Source organism: Haliotis asinina, chromosome 11 (assembly GCF_037392515.1).
Source record: "Haliotis asinina isolate JCU_RB_2024 chromosome 11, JCU_Hal_asi_v2, whole genome shotgun sequence".
NCBI classification, from domain to species: domain Eukaryota; kingdom Metazoa; phylum Mollusca; class Gastropoda; order Lepetellida; family Haliotidae; genus Haliotis; species Haliotis asinina.
In genome coordinates, this window is record NC_090290.1 from 8,364,785 (window position 1) to 8,379,974 (window position 15,190).

At 40.2% G+C, this 15,190-nt stretch overlaps 1 protein-coding gene across 2 annotated transcripts in view; it reads right to left on the reverse strand.

Moving 5' to 3' along the window:
• LOC137255617 (sodium-dependent proline transporter-like) overlaps positions 1 to 15,190 on the reverse strand; it is a 37,330-nt gene that overhangs the window by 9,876 nt on the left and 12,264 nt on the right. The window contains exons 1-10 of one of the 2 annotated variants that reach the window (XM_067793066.1): positions 8,043 to 8,112; positions 6,291 to 6,507; positions 5,154 to 5,285; positions 4,667 to 4,940; positions 4,123 to 4,255; positions 2,102 to 2,236; positions 1,638 to 1,741; positions 1,089 to 1,213; positions 479 to 591; positions 5 to 136 (exon numbers count right to left, since the gene is read on the reverse strand). In XM_067793066.1, the coding sequence (XP_067649167.1) occupies positions 5 to 136; positions 479 to 591; positions 1,089 to 1,213; positions 1,638 to 1,741; positions 2,102 to 2,236; positions 4,123 to 4,255; positions 4,667 to 4,940; positions 5,154 to 5,285; positions 6,291 to 6,489 (1,347 nt within the window). In that variant the 5' untranslated portion in view covers positions 6,490 to 6,507; positions 8,043 to 8,112. Of the gene's footprint in view, positions 1 to 4; positions 137 to 478; positions 592 to 1,088; positions 1,214 to 1,637; positions 1,742 to 2,101; positions 2,237 to 4,122; positions 4,256 to 4,666; positions 4,941 to 5,153; positions 5,286 to 6,290; positions 6,508 to 8,042; positions 8,113 to 15,190 lie in introns of those variants that run through there. The other variant, XM_067793068.1, reaches the window with a different exon arrangement.

Consider the following 15,190-nt stretch of genomic DNA (forward strand, 5'->3'; position numbering starts at 1 on the left):
TCACCTGTGTGCAGAAGATGATTCCAAAGAAAAAGAGTGTCAGGCAACATCCTCCTGTAACAAGTAGCCTCCTCCTTCCCAGCTGCCGCGGATACCCATCGACCAGAGCAGTTATGACTACTTCCATTCCCAGGAACTGTAGTAGGTAAAATTTTTAAATACTCGTGGTGACGTCGCTTCTAAATGCAGTGTACTTTAAAATTCAGTAAAAATGCTAACTACATAGTTGTTGTTTTTTTTCTCCCAACGATGAATCTCAGTATGTTGCACTGGTAAGTGGGATAAACAGTTTTACATCTTCCACTGCTTTCACTGTACTGTACAGTAATGCATCAAGACACCAAGTGCTTGTAAAACGAGGATTGTGTTGTTGCTTTGTCAGTGCTAGACATATTGAGTAAAGGACAATATGTCCATACTAGTGGTGATACATAAATCAATCTCTGTCCTGTGAAACGTTGAACACCTGAGTTTGTACCTGCGAATCCAAACCAACCATCAGGAGCATCAGAAAGAACAAGAACGACCACAGCTGAGGAAGCGGAAGCTGGGCCAGTGCTTCTGGATAAGTTACAAATCCCAAACCTGGACCTACAAAAATGACATTTTTTTGCACATAATTGTATGTCCAACAAAACTGAACGGGTGTATTTGCTTAGGGGTATTTTCTAGTTACCAAGTTGCAGTTTCTGAACTGACGTCTTATCCTTTTGAATGTTATGTACACCAGCATCAGTGTTATGGAGGCTTGGTTCCTTGGAATGTACATTTCCTCCAGCAAAAGAATTGGCCTGTTCCGTTTTGACAGAACAGACTGGGGCTTTCCGGTGAATCAGTTCACCATAGATAATGCTCTCTTGACAATACGTCACATATGTGTAGCAAGAACAATGGAATCAACACGTATCTAATAAGCCGCATGACATGCAGCCTCTACTAGGTTTGTTTGTCATGTTGTACTATAAAATACGATAAAAGCCTAAATTTTTAGCTTCCTGATTTTTTTCGGTCTTCGTAGAGTAAGGATATACTCTCCGTCATATCATTGCAGTGATTGTAACTTGTCTACATGACTATGTATCCCCTACCTGTTGAAACTACCTTTGCAATAGGAACACCAAGTTTCTGTGCCATCGACCCTAGAACAGCAAACGTTACCAGGCCAGACAAGATGCTAGTTCCCTCTGATACTATGGACAATATCAAGCAATCTCTGTAAGTAGAAATAATGATTCAAAATAATAAAACGTTACATTCATTGACACAGTGTAATCTGCAAAAGGGCATGTGTAAAACTGCAACAAGACACAAGAGAAAAGGTCTGCAGAAGTGGTTATAAGTAAGAAGGTATCTGTAACGTATTCTACGTATTTTGAATTTAAACAAAATATTTTTAAAAATGTGGGATGAGGGAATGCAAACGCTTTGTCTTCGTAAGGGGTGCGTAAGTCCCAAAACATTCACAGAAAATGTGTGCACGTGTCCACAGCTGGGGATTATGTAAAATCAGCTATGTGGCTGAAACATTGCCGATCTGACTAAAGCTCATAATTCAAGGACTCATACATGTGGCAAATGTCTGAAGTACCGAGAAACAACACTTACTGACTTACTCTTTCACACATTCAAATATTCACCTGAGACATGGTAGATGGAACGTTTTATAGCTTGCAGCTGTTCCAACTGCCCCGTAGCCAGGTCCCAGCGAGTAGAACACCTGCAGGGAAGCCTCTAGCCATACCTAAATTAAATATCACTCAGACATGACTAGCTAGATTCTTCCTGTGATAGAAGAGCGAGAAAGTAGCGGTGATATTTTATAGCAATGGATCACTGAAATGTACTTTACTCAAGTTTTTATTCAACCGAGACACGGGTGATTATAAAGCCATTTAATTACGGCTCAGCTGTGTTTCGCAACTGCTATAACGTTACACACTTTTGTGTTGATTCGCGTGCATAATGCATTTTGTAATAACATTGTTGATGATGGTAATAGTTCAAGGATTCGAATCAAAAGTATTGAATTACGTATTTAAGGAGTGGATTTACGGAAGTACATGTTTGAACTGATTTAAGGATGTTATCATCATTTTCCCACCTGCAAGTCAAGTATTTTTGCGAAGTCAGGTACGAGGTAGAAGATTATTCCATCAAGGGCACCTGGTTGAAACAGAGTGGCTATGAAGATGCAGGTAAGGAGTACGTACGGCAGAAGTGCGGTCACATAGACAACCTGTTGGTGGGAAGACATAATCCAATAATACACTTTAGGGCACATACATATATTTACAGATGAATACAATAATGGTGAAGCACTTGCTACGCCACCGTCACCACATCTAGGGTAATTCCTGATTACTAGATAACAGCTCCATATTCACGGCGGAGGCTTAAGGCATAATAACAGCTCTTACACATAACAATAAACAGTCTAAATATACCAATCGTGTTTCGTATATAATTCATGAATTCTGGCTCTCAAAATTGTCGCATGTAAACAACCGCTTTTTCACATGTTGTCCAGGGCAGGACGCTGGAACAGGACTTCACCATGTAGTAGATTGTCCAGGCCAGATGCAGGTTGTAGTAGAACCGTAATAAGACACTGGTCTTATTATCTCCTATGTCCTACGTATGGCTTACTATCTCCAACACAGTATCTCCTGTAGGAAATGATTGATATATAATCATCAAAAGAAGAAGGGGAACTGTATTTTCAACGCACGATTGTCGAAATTGGGAGATATATGGGATTGGATCAATAGCAATACAATGATAATGGATGTCTTGAGAATGCATCACTAAATTGATTCATTCAAAGCAAAGTTGTTTGTTCAGTTATTCCCCTTGTTAGGTGACTGGAGTATGTCATGAACATTTCAGGTTTACACTTTTCAGTCAATAGTGTGTGATTTGACCCTGAAAACGCCGATCATGCACAGATGCACAGTTATCGGAAATATGGTCTACAGTGATTTACCAACCTGCCTGAAAAACGGCAAGATTCATAACGGCACACCATGCACGTGTAGGAGGCTACCACGTTGTGCACGTGCTTCCCATGCATTGTGTTAGTGTGTGTTGATAAGGTGAAATGAAGCTGCATTCACAAGATGAATGTCATTGTAACGTACCTCAGTGGGTTTTCTTTCTACCAGGCTTCAAAGTTCAGGTTCCCCTATCTTTTAAGGGTATATGTTAGAATGCATTAATCTGAAATGGTTGACTTATATCCCCAGACACGCAATCAATTTCCTGATTCACTGTTTCTGACAATTGTTCAGTCATAGTGTTTCATTGAGTTTTAGAGTCTACAGTTATGTGTAATATTTACCATCAGATTGTACTATTATGTGTGTCCTTTACCATAAGTGTCTACTGTTTCCGTCACCATTTGCCTTATATGTTTAACTGCTTATTGGACGTTACTGTCATGTGTTGGACCGACTGTTGTAGTGTACTACGTCGCGTTCAGTTTGCTCTAATGTTACACCTTGGAGTTAGTTCACTGTTATATGTTGCACTTCGTTACACTTGAGTGTAATGTGTTGGATATTTCATAATCTCCATGCACTGACGTGTCTAAGACTATCAGTGGCAATCTATATGTACCTATTCCCTTATTCTTATCCGAAGAACTATTATGTCACGGTTTGCCTTTTCGAATGAAGTTCTGTTAATAGTAGTTTACTACAAGCATCTTTACGTAAAGTCATTTGACATCACTGACGACATAGAAATCAAATTCGTTCGTTCTAGATATAGGTCAATAATTTAACAATGACAATTTTCTGAAAGTAATATAGTCGGTTTATTTATAACAAATTCATGAAGCTATTTAAAATAAACACATTGCAATTTATGAAACCTACAGCCGAATCGATTTTTCAAGAAAGGGGAAAAACTCCAGCGTAATATCTGAATGTTGCGTCGATTTCAAACAAATTACAATTTCAGCGCCCAGTGCACATTTCAACACCTGTGACCACAAATTAGTTCGGAACTGGTGAATATGGAAATACCTGCATTCATAAATTATTATTGCTACATGCGATGTCAAGCTTCTTATTGTGTTAGGTTAGTGATTTTCTTATTTGGTAACTTCTTCCGCCAACTTACTTTGCCTGAAGACTTGACTCCACGGACAAGGCACAGGAAGATAATAGCAACTGACCCAAACAAACATCCCAGTATATGCCACTGTACAAATCCTACATCCTCTAATCCGGACGAGACATTGAGTACTTTGTACCTGCATAACAGAGAAAGTCACAGGAACATTTTCAACGATATAAGGCACAGGGCATTGTACTCAATAAAGTTATGTGTGAGCACATTCCTCACGCCATATATCGATTGATATGACAACCAGGGTATCGCAAGACTAGCCTATCCAAGGAATATTGACAGTGTGCGAATGTACCTCATATTTTCGACATTTCAAACGACGTTTGGCCCTAGAAGAACATTCTAATTACAAGACAAGGTTGTGCATGTTCCTGTTTCTGAAACTGCCGACATAACATTGTGACCCCTTTCTTGAAGGAGAGAATAATTTTCTTTTCATGTTCCAAATATATGCAATATATACGAGTATCCCATGGATATTCTGTGTGCATACGGCGCTTTGTCTGGATGCAAGGCATCATGGTTGATATCTTACTGCCAAAATTCCTCTGCTGGTGAGTGAGCGAAGGTCACATTTTCCCACAACTCAGTAATTGTATCGGATGCATTGATTGATGGAGTCGTCATATTGGTGTTGTGAGCACTAGTCACTGTTTCCACACACAGATCGGTGTTCCATGTGTTGCCACATGTTGTCCAGGGCAGGATGCTGGAGCAGGACTTCACCATGTAATAGATCGGCCAGGCCAGATACATGTTGAAAAAGGACGTGAAGATGGATGTAAGAACAACAGCCCCAATTCCGACACCTGTTCATCGCAAAAAAACATGACATACATATTTAAAAATCAACATATGAATGTTATTCATGACGAACGGTGTTTGACTGTTATATTAGAACATAACCACAAATGTGCATGCTAATTACACACAAAAATACATTCACAAAACAGTCACATATCACATCAATAATGGATAAACATAGATGTGTGTGTGTGTGAAGTAAAGTAATGTATACTGACCTTTAAACAGCGGGCAAAAGCTCCAAACTTGTTGTGAAGCCTTTCCCGAGAATTGAGAGAGCGCCGACTCCAGGAAGAACACTGGGAACCCAGTGATCAGAAGACAACAGATGAAAGGTAACAAGAAAGCACCTGCAAGTACACCACTGTGTTCCATTCAGTCATTTTGGGGGACATTGTTGGGAACATGTGAAGTAACACTTGGAGGAAATGGTGAATTGATATTTATCGGCACCTCGGTAATATTGCGCCCACGTTATGACGAGGACATTTTATAAATTAAAGATGGAAAAAAATGAAAAAAAACAACCTGCCGACGATAGACAGTAATGCTGCTAGAATATTACAGATATTAAGGTAGAACCGGAAAAACACACAATGAAAAAACACACACCATATCGCCAGATAGAACAATACACATTTTGACAAGATACATGAAAACTAACACAAAACCTATTTTCGGAATAGAAGGACATGTCCTGTGGTCCATCCATTCCTGCGCTCAAGGGTTTCAGAAAAGATAGGCTGGCACCTATCCTCAGGACACTGTGCAAGACAGCGTTAGAGAGAAATCATGCTCCCAAACATGTATGTCAAAAGTATTGTTCAAGTGAATTTACTCATAATGGAATATTGAAGTAATGTGCACATTTCAAGCTTGTAGATATTAACTGACCAAGGATAGATTTCGTTTTTTAAACCCAATCAAAATAGGAAACTGATCTTGTAATTTTGAAGAAAATACCCTAACACCCATCCACCACAAATATGAAATGGTTGCACCCAAAGTTGCAGCTAAGCACTTAGTGTTTTAGCTGCTGTTAAATTTATGCATACTCTGATACTACTGTAACAGCAACTTTAAAGCCAATAGGCAGTAGTCAGTGTATGGCAAAATATTCGCTATTATGCAATAGAACACACATTCTAAGCGTCACAATTCACACAAACTTCACAGACTCCCATTGAATCCCAAATATACCATCATTATTAGGACCTTATAATACACTGCAAATTTCGAAATTCACTGCAATAATCAGGGCATTCGGATCGTGTGAAATGTGCCCAGGGTGATATGTAATCGTCGGTGGTTCTCATACTCATATTGCTGAAACGATTTTAGCATAGGATTCTTACCACCGCCGTTCCTGCTGCAGATGTATGGGAACCTCAGCAGGTTACCTAATCCAACACAGTAGCCAACCATAGTCAGCAGGTAATCTAGATGTCTACTCCATGTTTGTCTTTGATGTGGAACCTCATATTTTTCCCCATCAGAATGCATCTGAATCATAGGGAATGCGTGAAGGGACTCGTCTTCCTCTTTGTTGGTCATGATGTGGTTTAGAATTGTCTGAAACCATACACATTCTATGAGATCACTAAACAACCAAAACCTATATAATACATTGACAGTTCAACGTAGTTAATGTAGGTTTCTGGACAAATGAGCATTTTCTACGATCGATTCACTCAAGTTCTCACTAATGATGATTTCCAGTTCCTTATGCAGGGAAAACTAACAATGATCCTTTACTGTGATTTTCCATTTCTGGAAGCTATCCATGTTGGTTTAAGGCAGTTTTCAGTCGCTGAAATCTCTCTTGTTAGTTTCAGCAACAGGAAACAGGAAACTATCGGTTTACGTGAGCTACCAACTACATGACTCTGAAATTACCCAGTTTCGTGTAAGTTCTTGCAAAACCTTGAAAACCTTGTGATTTCGCATTGATATATTCTGGCATTCGTAAATTCGATTTCAAAAGCAGTTCCTTTAACGCATCGAATGCTATTGTAAAGGCTGTTGTATATTTATCTTAGGTAATAGTGAGTCCTAACTCAGTCACTCCATCAGACTCATTCGACTTTGAGATGATATATTTGAAGCTCTTCAGTCACACCCGAAATCTTTAGAACCATTCTGAAAACACTTTCGATTCAGTCACTTGAACATATAACTGTTGCACTCAACTATCTCAATGATTTCATCACATGTTATTAAAAATATTCCAATTATCGGCAGTATCATTTCATACATACTGCAACATGTATGGTGAACAACACGATACCAAACGGGGCCTTCCAAACAAGACCGTCGTTCTAAGTTGAATGTGAGCTGTGTGTTTAAGAAATATAAAGGAGAAAAATGCTTCATATTGTCATTTATGTTACTTATCAGGTACCTTATGTTCAAGTTTATGACAGAAACTTCCTTTTTGGGTATTTATTTAAATCCAGTGGCGTATGTACCGTGAAATAACAATCATATGTATGCAGATGCTTGCATCTTTGCTGTTTGTGTTGTTTACAGGTCTAGACAATTCTTACACTGAACACTTTCTTCCAGATTACGGTTAAATATTAACTTACTTACTCACTCACACACTGGAATTTAACGTTTTGCTTTGTTCTAAAGCTATAAACAGAAGTGGTTATAAAGTGTACATTTGTATATACCCTCGAAGCAATGAAATCTACCCCAGCCATATTTAGTCATAAGGCTCTCGGGTGTCTTATATTACGACGAATGATCAAGGCACTTGTGTGTTCCTAATTGTTAAGACCTTTTCGCTGTACCACCACTTCGAAGAGGCATTTACCCTCTACTTTCAGCAACACATTATTCTTTCTTGGGTTGTTGAATACAAATAATGGTAGATCTGCAGGCCCAGCGTCCATTTGCCCTTAGGTCTTCCACAATATGGTAAAACGCGTTTCATTTAAAACAGAAATGAAACCGGCTGCACAAAAACAGTTTCTCAGTCACGTTTATACACAAAATGTTTCTAGATCTCAAAATCAAGTGAATGGCAAATTTATTTACATATTCTCTACATATTCTTTACCATGCTGCCACTATAGTGGAAAACACAATACAATGACTCCTACCTTGCTGCGCCACTCGCCTGTATCTCTCCTGTTACTGTCTGAATGCGCATAGATCAAACACAGTGCCCTAAAGCTCTGATTGAGTATAAACAACATGTAAATACAAATGATTCTGGCAGTGAGCCAGATTATATATACTGCTTGAAACCGTGCACTGAATGTACAGGTAATCTGTATTCATTCTAAAAAAAACATGCCCTGATTCTGTATATAGATTGGTTTGGTATTTATATACTACCGATATATACTACGAATACTATATATACTACCGATGTGGCTAATCCTCGTTGAAATTGACACTTAGACCTGAAGTTGACAGTCTCATGCGGACTGTAACATACCAACTTTGAAACCAAAATTGTATTAAGAAAATGATTTACTTAGAATTGTATCCTTTCTCAAGATGAAAGAAAGTTGCTTAGCTACAATTGCATTTTTAACACGGGTATCCGAGAGTACTGAATGATTCACAGTATTTCGATTTTTAGGAAAACCACATTCTATATTCGTTATTAAATTATTGGTTCCCATATACAGCATTCATAATGTATTTACCATTCGTTCCATGGCCCTAAAACGTAACTCGTTAAATATATTTGTCTGTAATTAAATGTCTCGGTATGATGTCTAGGACGTCAACATCACCAGACTGACCCATGAGCCACCGTCGTCTGGCATTGGACCTTTGGCATCAACTATTTGGACACTGGCCAAGACCCAATAATGAAGTCAATTTGCAAAATTATTCATCATGCACAGAATCTGGCGTGACCAGTCGGCTGTTAGAACCGGGCCCATTCTATCACCCATCTTGGTAAAGTTAGTATCGAAATGGTGTGTTGGGCAAACTTACGCTAACGCGGTTCTAGGAACCAGTCCCATCAACCACTAGAATAGCGTCCTCCACCGACACAAGATCGCAACCCACCGCAAACAGGTTGCCTATTCTGCACCTGATCGATATCCTCGGCAGGAGTGTGTTGTTATGTGCACAACTGCAGTGACAATCATGTATGTGTGGTTGAAACACTCGGTGTTTACGCATGTAACAGCTTAACATGGGCACAGACTTGAGTACCCACATAGCCACTAGATGTGATCCGTTTTATTACACTGAGCGCAGTTTTTAAAGGAACTCTGAGAAAGCCGTATGTTATTTCCAATTACGGTGTTGTAACTCTGTGTTGGAAAGGGATCTTTGTGCTGAGGGTATTTGCAATAAAAAACGATGAAATAGTTCTCTAGCCCTCCTTTGACCGCTGATGTTATGAAGTAAAAATGATTTTGCATAAAATTCTTCCCCCCAACCTGCATGGGTATTCACATTATGACATTGCTGTAATAAAATATTCTAGTATTATATTTCCTTTGACGTTGCACCACACATGTAGTTTGCAGTGCCACTGATGCCTTTGAGGCAGATGTTTGTTTTGGTAAACAAGTGGAAAATACGTTAACAAAGGAAGTTCTACGAATGACAATAACTCTCCCTCGAGAATTCAGGACAGAGAGAAAGCTCCATATAAGCACCGGACAAACCGTCAATGCAATCATTCTCACAGGTCATTTGCTTTTGTTTGTCGACAATTCGACAAACAAAAACTATTTTGGGGTCTTATTATGATGCTCTGACATTTTCTGTTTTTGAGTGAGTGAGTGAGTTTAGTTTTACGCCGCACTCAGCAATATTACAGCTATATGGCGGCGGTCTGTAAATAATCGAGTCTGGACCAGACAATCCAGTGATCAACAACATGAGCATCGATCTGCGCAATTGGGAACCGATGACACGCGTCAACCAAGTCAGCGAGCCTGACCACCCGATCCCGTTAGTCGCCTCTTACGACAAGCTGAGTCGCCTTTTATGGCAAGCGTGGGTTGCTGAAGGCCTATTCTACCCCGGGACCTTCACGGGTCTTCTGTTTTTGAACAATAATGTGATGAAAGTGTTTGCCTTGAAGGCAGAACTCATCTGAATCTTGAACATAAAGTGTTTATGAAAACTAACTTGATCTAATTGCTTTATGGTTCGAAGTAAGCTGATGTGACGTAAAGTCCAACTAAACTTAAACCTTTGCTCCAAATGGAGTGTCCAAGGAGGTGGCACCTGTGACGATAGTGTCAATAATAGGTGCAGAAGTGTTTGACCTTGATAGGTTCGATGGCACCGTATCTCCAAACGAGTCACGCTTTGTCGCGTCCCAAATGTCCTCTTTTGGTAAATATAGGTGTCTGCTTTGCACGTGCTGATAACAATGTGACGGTTTTGAGCCCCGGTTCAACAAAGACGGGTGGCATACCAGATTGGAGATGGTCAGTATCTGTCCCAGTGGGACGGGTGTTCATAAAAGTGTCGGATGACATCCACCTATGCAGCACCTTAGTTCAGCGTTCCAGCAGCCGGATTTCTATTGTCTTGGAACTTTACCTAAGTGGCATTTTACCCAAGTGATTGATTGTAAATCAGCGGATGAATTTGAAGGGCACGTGAACAGGGAATGCAGATGCAGAACTTGTGATTTACACAAAATCAAACCCTGGACTCGCACAGATAAGGATCCTGCACACACAACAAATCCCAAGTTATGAACAATAATCTCGAGCAACTCGTTACCAGGGGTAGTTAAACATAATGTAACAGTTGCGTTTTAATGGTCTAGAGTTGTTCAAAGCCGCAGTCCACAGTAACATAGGAACAACTCGGCGGTATTTCGACAGAGCTGGCCAGAAATTCAATATGCTGATAGCACAAACCCATTGAGGATGGTTGTACATGGCAACTGAAATGATCCTTTGTAGTGGTGCTCTGGTTTCAGATTTAGTTCAACCATATCAAGCCGGAAATAAAGAAAGGGATCGTGAAATATCGGCCGTATGTAGGAGTTATCGTACGCTGACGCAGGATGTGTAATTGAGTAAATATTTAACGTCACATCGGCAATATTTAGGCCATATCGCGAAGAGAACACCCAACACTGAAATGGAACACATGTATATTATAACAAACCGTCGGCGAAGAACAGTAAAACCACTAGAATATCACAAACAGATTTAAAAATAGCGTGTAAAGTTAAACATAATATCATTATTTGGACAATACAATACAAAAACAGCTTATAGATCGCCAACAACTGAAGGTAGACCACCACACCAGGGACCACGGGGACTTACAGTACCTTTGCTACCTGCATGGAACTAGTTGGATTTACACCATTCTTTCACCTGCCGGCTATTGTAATCAATGTTAGCCACAATTAAAATACTACGTCTAAATATCCTGGAAAGTTTAAATTTACTTCAAAAGTTTTAGGACTTACGTACTCTCTCAGAAGGACAATAATTTTACAATAATTCAACCCCCTTTGGAGGTACAGTCACTAGCAGTCTCGGTTATTACTCTATACTACGGTCAAGTCAGATAACCTCATTACTCCAACTCCAGTGACATGAATGACTGCCAAGGTTGAGACACCAACACAAACGTCTGATAAACACTGATTAATCGACAAATAAGAAGGGGAAAAATAAATAGAAAATAAACTACCACCCATCACCCTCAGATTTTCCTCCAGAATACTGGTTTTGACCAATGGAGCTTACTCTGAGCTTACTTTGGACTATTTTGAGTAACAACACAACCTTACAATTCACAGGATATATTTGCTATAGGGGCACCCGTGGCGAGCCACCTCCTCGTGGTGGGTGCTGGGTAACGCTAAGTGCTCGCCAACCCCCCGTTGTGGACCCGGGGGCATATTTGGTCCACCAATCCGTTAGCCGTGGGTTGCGGCCCTGTGTCGGTGGAGGAGGGGATCCTGGTGGTTGAGGGTAACAGGGGCCTGCAACCGTGTTCCTGTTGCTCAACACGCCACTTTGGCCCTAACTTCACCTAGACGGGAGGTTGAATAGGCCCAATTCAATCAATCGGCTGGTCACGCCAAGCCCTGTGCGTGGTGAATACTTTTGCACGTAGTACTTTGATTATATGATCTTGGCTTTTTTGGCTTTCAATGTACAATTTTATGTGTACTAATGTGCCTAGAGTCCCATGCCAGAAGGCGGTGGCTCATGGGCCAATCTGGCAATATTAACCTCTGAATTCTGTGTTTCTTCAGAAATGTGTCGAGGGCGAACCAGCCTGGCATTTGTTCTGTTTGATTCAACAGCTTTTCAAGTTTTTATTGGCTGGAGTATAACATCCCTGTAGCCCTGGTGTAACAGACTGGTTTCCGCTGTAACACCGTCCTTGTTGACACTCCATGGTGGGTGGGGAGCAGGGTTGTCGAACACTTTTCCTACATAATGGCTACCTCCATTCCTTCTGGTTCATCGAAGAATAAACGCCGGTATGTTGAATCTTCGTCATCTGATGAAGGCTCATCTGACTTAGTTGACTCATGGCCGAGATTTATTGTCATCTCATCTGCTGATGAAAACCCTCTCAAATTGAACCCCTTTGCTATTTCCAAGGGCATTCACGGTGTCTGTGGAGAAGTTAAGGATGTAACGCGACTTCGAAATGGCTCTGTGTTGGTGGAATGTGCGCGTAAGCAACAATCGGACAATCTGTTGAAAGTAAAACAGTTTGTGAATACACCCGTTGTTGCCTCTGTACACAGAACTTTGAATTCATGTAGAGGCATTGTCAGAGATAGGGCTCATTGTCTTTCTGACATGACTGAGGAGGACATTGTTACTGAGCTTCACAATCAAGGTGTCATCGCTGTAAAGCGATTTTCCAAAAAGAAAGACGATGGCACAACAATCAAACTCAATACGTATTTGTTCACGTTTTCACATTCCGTCCTTCCAAAATCTGTAAAAGCTGGATATTTCAACATTGGGGTGGAGGTGTATGTACCGTCTCCTCTCCGATGTTTCAAATGTCAAAAATTTGGTCATGGGGCAAAGTTCTGCCGCAACAGCTCGGTATGTTCCCGTTGTGGTAGTGCACACGAACTTTCTGAGTGTGCGAATGGCATTAAGTGTGCTAACTGTGATGGAGACCACTTAGCCTCATCTAAATCCTGTCCTTTTTATGAACGCGAGACAAAAATTCAACATATCAAACACACTAACAATATCTCGTATTCTTCTGCAAGAAAGTTGGTACCCCTTTCTACCACTTCATCAACTTTATACTCAAATGCAGTCTCTTCTCGAGCTCTTGTTTCCAGACCTTCTATGACATCAAAATCATGTCAAACATCCTTATCTTGGGTCAATCAACAAGTCATAATCAGTGACACTACTCAGACTTCTCAGGTTCTGATTGACGTATCTACATCAACTTCTCAGACAGAGGATGTAGCATCACTGCCGTCGGTAGATTTATCTTCAGCAGCGCAATGTATCGCAGAGGAGAGATCACAGAGTCAGAATAAATCTTCAAAAAATGGCAAAAAGGAAAAGAAACAATCCAAAAGGACCAGAACCATCCAGCATTTGGAGGTGCCTTCCTCAGAGTCTTCCCCTATCACGGTTCACAACCAATTTGAACCTTTAGAGATGGAGGTCAATCCGTCACTCCCAGTTAGTGGAGTTAGACCCCACTCAAAATCACGAACTCCAATTGAACCTCCATGAGCCGCTCAACTAACATCATCCAGTGGAATTGTAGAGGACTAAGGAACAATTTAAATGATTTACAGTTACTGATACAGGACTTCAAACCATCGGCATTTTGCTTGCAAGAAACCTATTTTAGAGACACTGACCTTATGGATATAAGGCAATATGATTCTTATAATTATTTTTCTCCTCCAGGACCTAGAGCTACAGGGGGTTCTTCAATTTTGGTGAGGCAGGGTGTTATACATAGCCCTGTCCCCCTGAATACACCACTTCAAGCTGTTGCTGTCAGGCTGACTTTGAATATTGTTTTCACTTTGTGCTCAATTTATGTATCACCGTCTTTTACTCTACAACAAACAGATATTCAGGCTCTTTATGACCAGCTCCCTAAGCCATGTATCATTATGGGTGACTTTAACGGCCATAATCCACTTTGGGGTAGTTCTGATACAAACAGAAATGGGAGGATATTAGAAGATTTTCTTTCAAACAATGAACTATGTCTATTCAACAATAATTCAAAAACGTACTTACATCCTGGTACAGGTACATATTCTTCTCTTGATTTGTCACTCACTGATGCAGATCTCTTAAATGAATTCGAATGGTCAGTTCACAATGATCTGTGTGGCAGTGATCATTTTCCGACCATTCTTCAGGCAATAGCTCCAGGCGATATCCCTCCATCGTCAAGATGGAACTTCAGTAAAGCTAACTGGCCTTTGTTCAAACTACTTTGCAAGGACAAATTAATTCCTGATCGTTTTATTGATGTTCCTGATTCAGTCCAATTATTCTCTGATGAGCTCAACAAAATAGCCGATGAATGTATTCCTAAGTCCTCTATAAATCCACACATACGTAGACCATGGTTTACTAATGAATGTAAACAAGCTAGGAAAGCACGGAAAAAAGCTGAACATTATTTCCGCCGCCACCCAATGGTGCATAATTTAAATAAATATAAAGTGTTAAATGCTAAAGCAAGGCGCACATTTAAGCAAAACAAACGCCAGTCTTGGCAAAAATATGTTTCGAAAATAAATTCGCGAACGCCGATGTCCAAGGTATGGAACATGATCCAGAGAATAAAAGGTAAAGGTACCAAATCAACCATACATCATCTCAAAACTGGGGATCAGTTGTTAACAGATAAATCTGATATTGCAAACAAACTGGGAGAAACTCTTGCCCAACACTCTTCCTCGTCTAATTATGTTCCAAAATTTCAAAAATATCAAAAACAGCAGGAAAAGAACAAAATCAATTTTCATTCAGATAATGGGGAAGATTATAATGAAATATTTTCTATTCATGAGCTTCATACTGCTCTTGAACAATCTCACGATACTGCTACAGGAGCTGATAACATTCATTATCAACTCCTGAAACACTTACCTGAATCCTGTTTAGAGACACTGTTGAATATTTTTGATGATATTTGGACATCTCGTAAATTTCCTCCATCCTGGCGTAATGCCATTATTGTACCCATACCTAAACCTGGCCGTGACCATACAGATCCCTCTAATTATAGGCCTATTTCCTTGACTAGCTGCGTTTGCAAAACCATG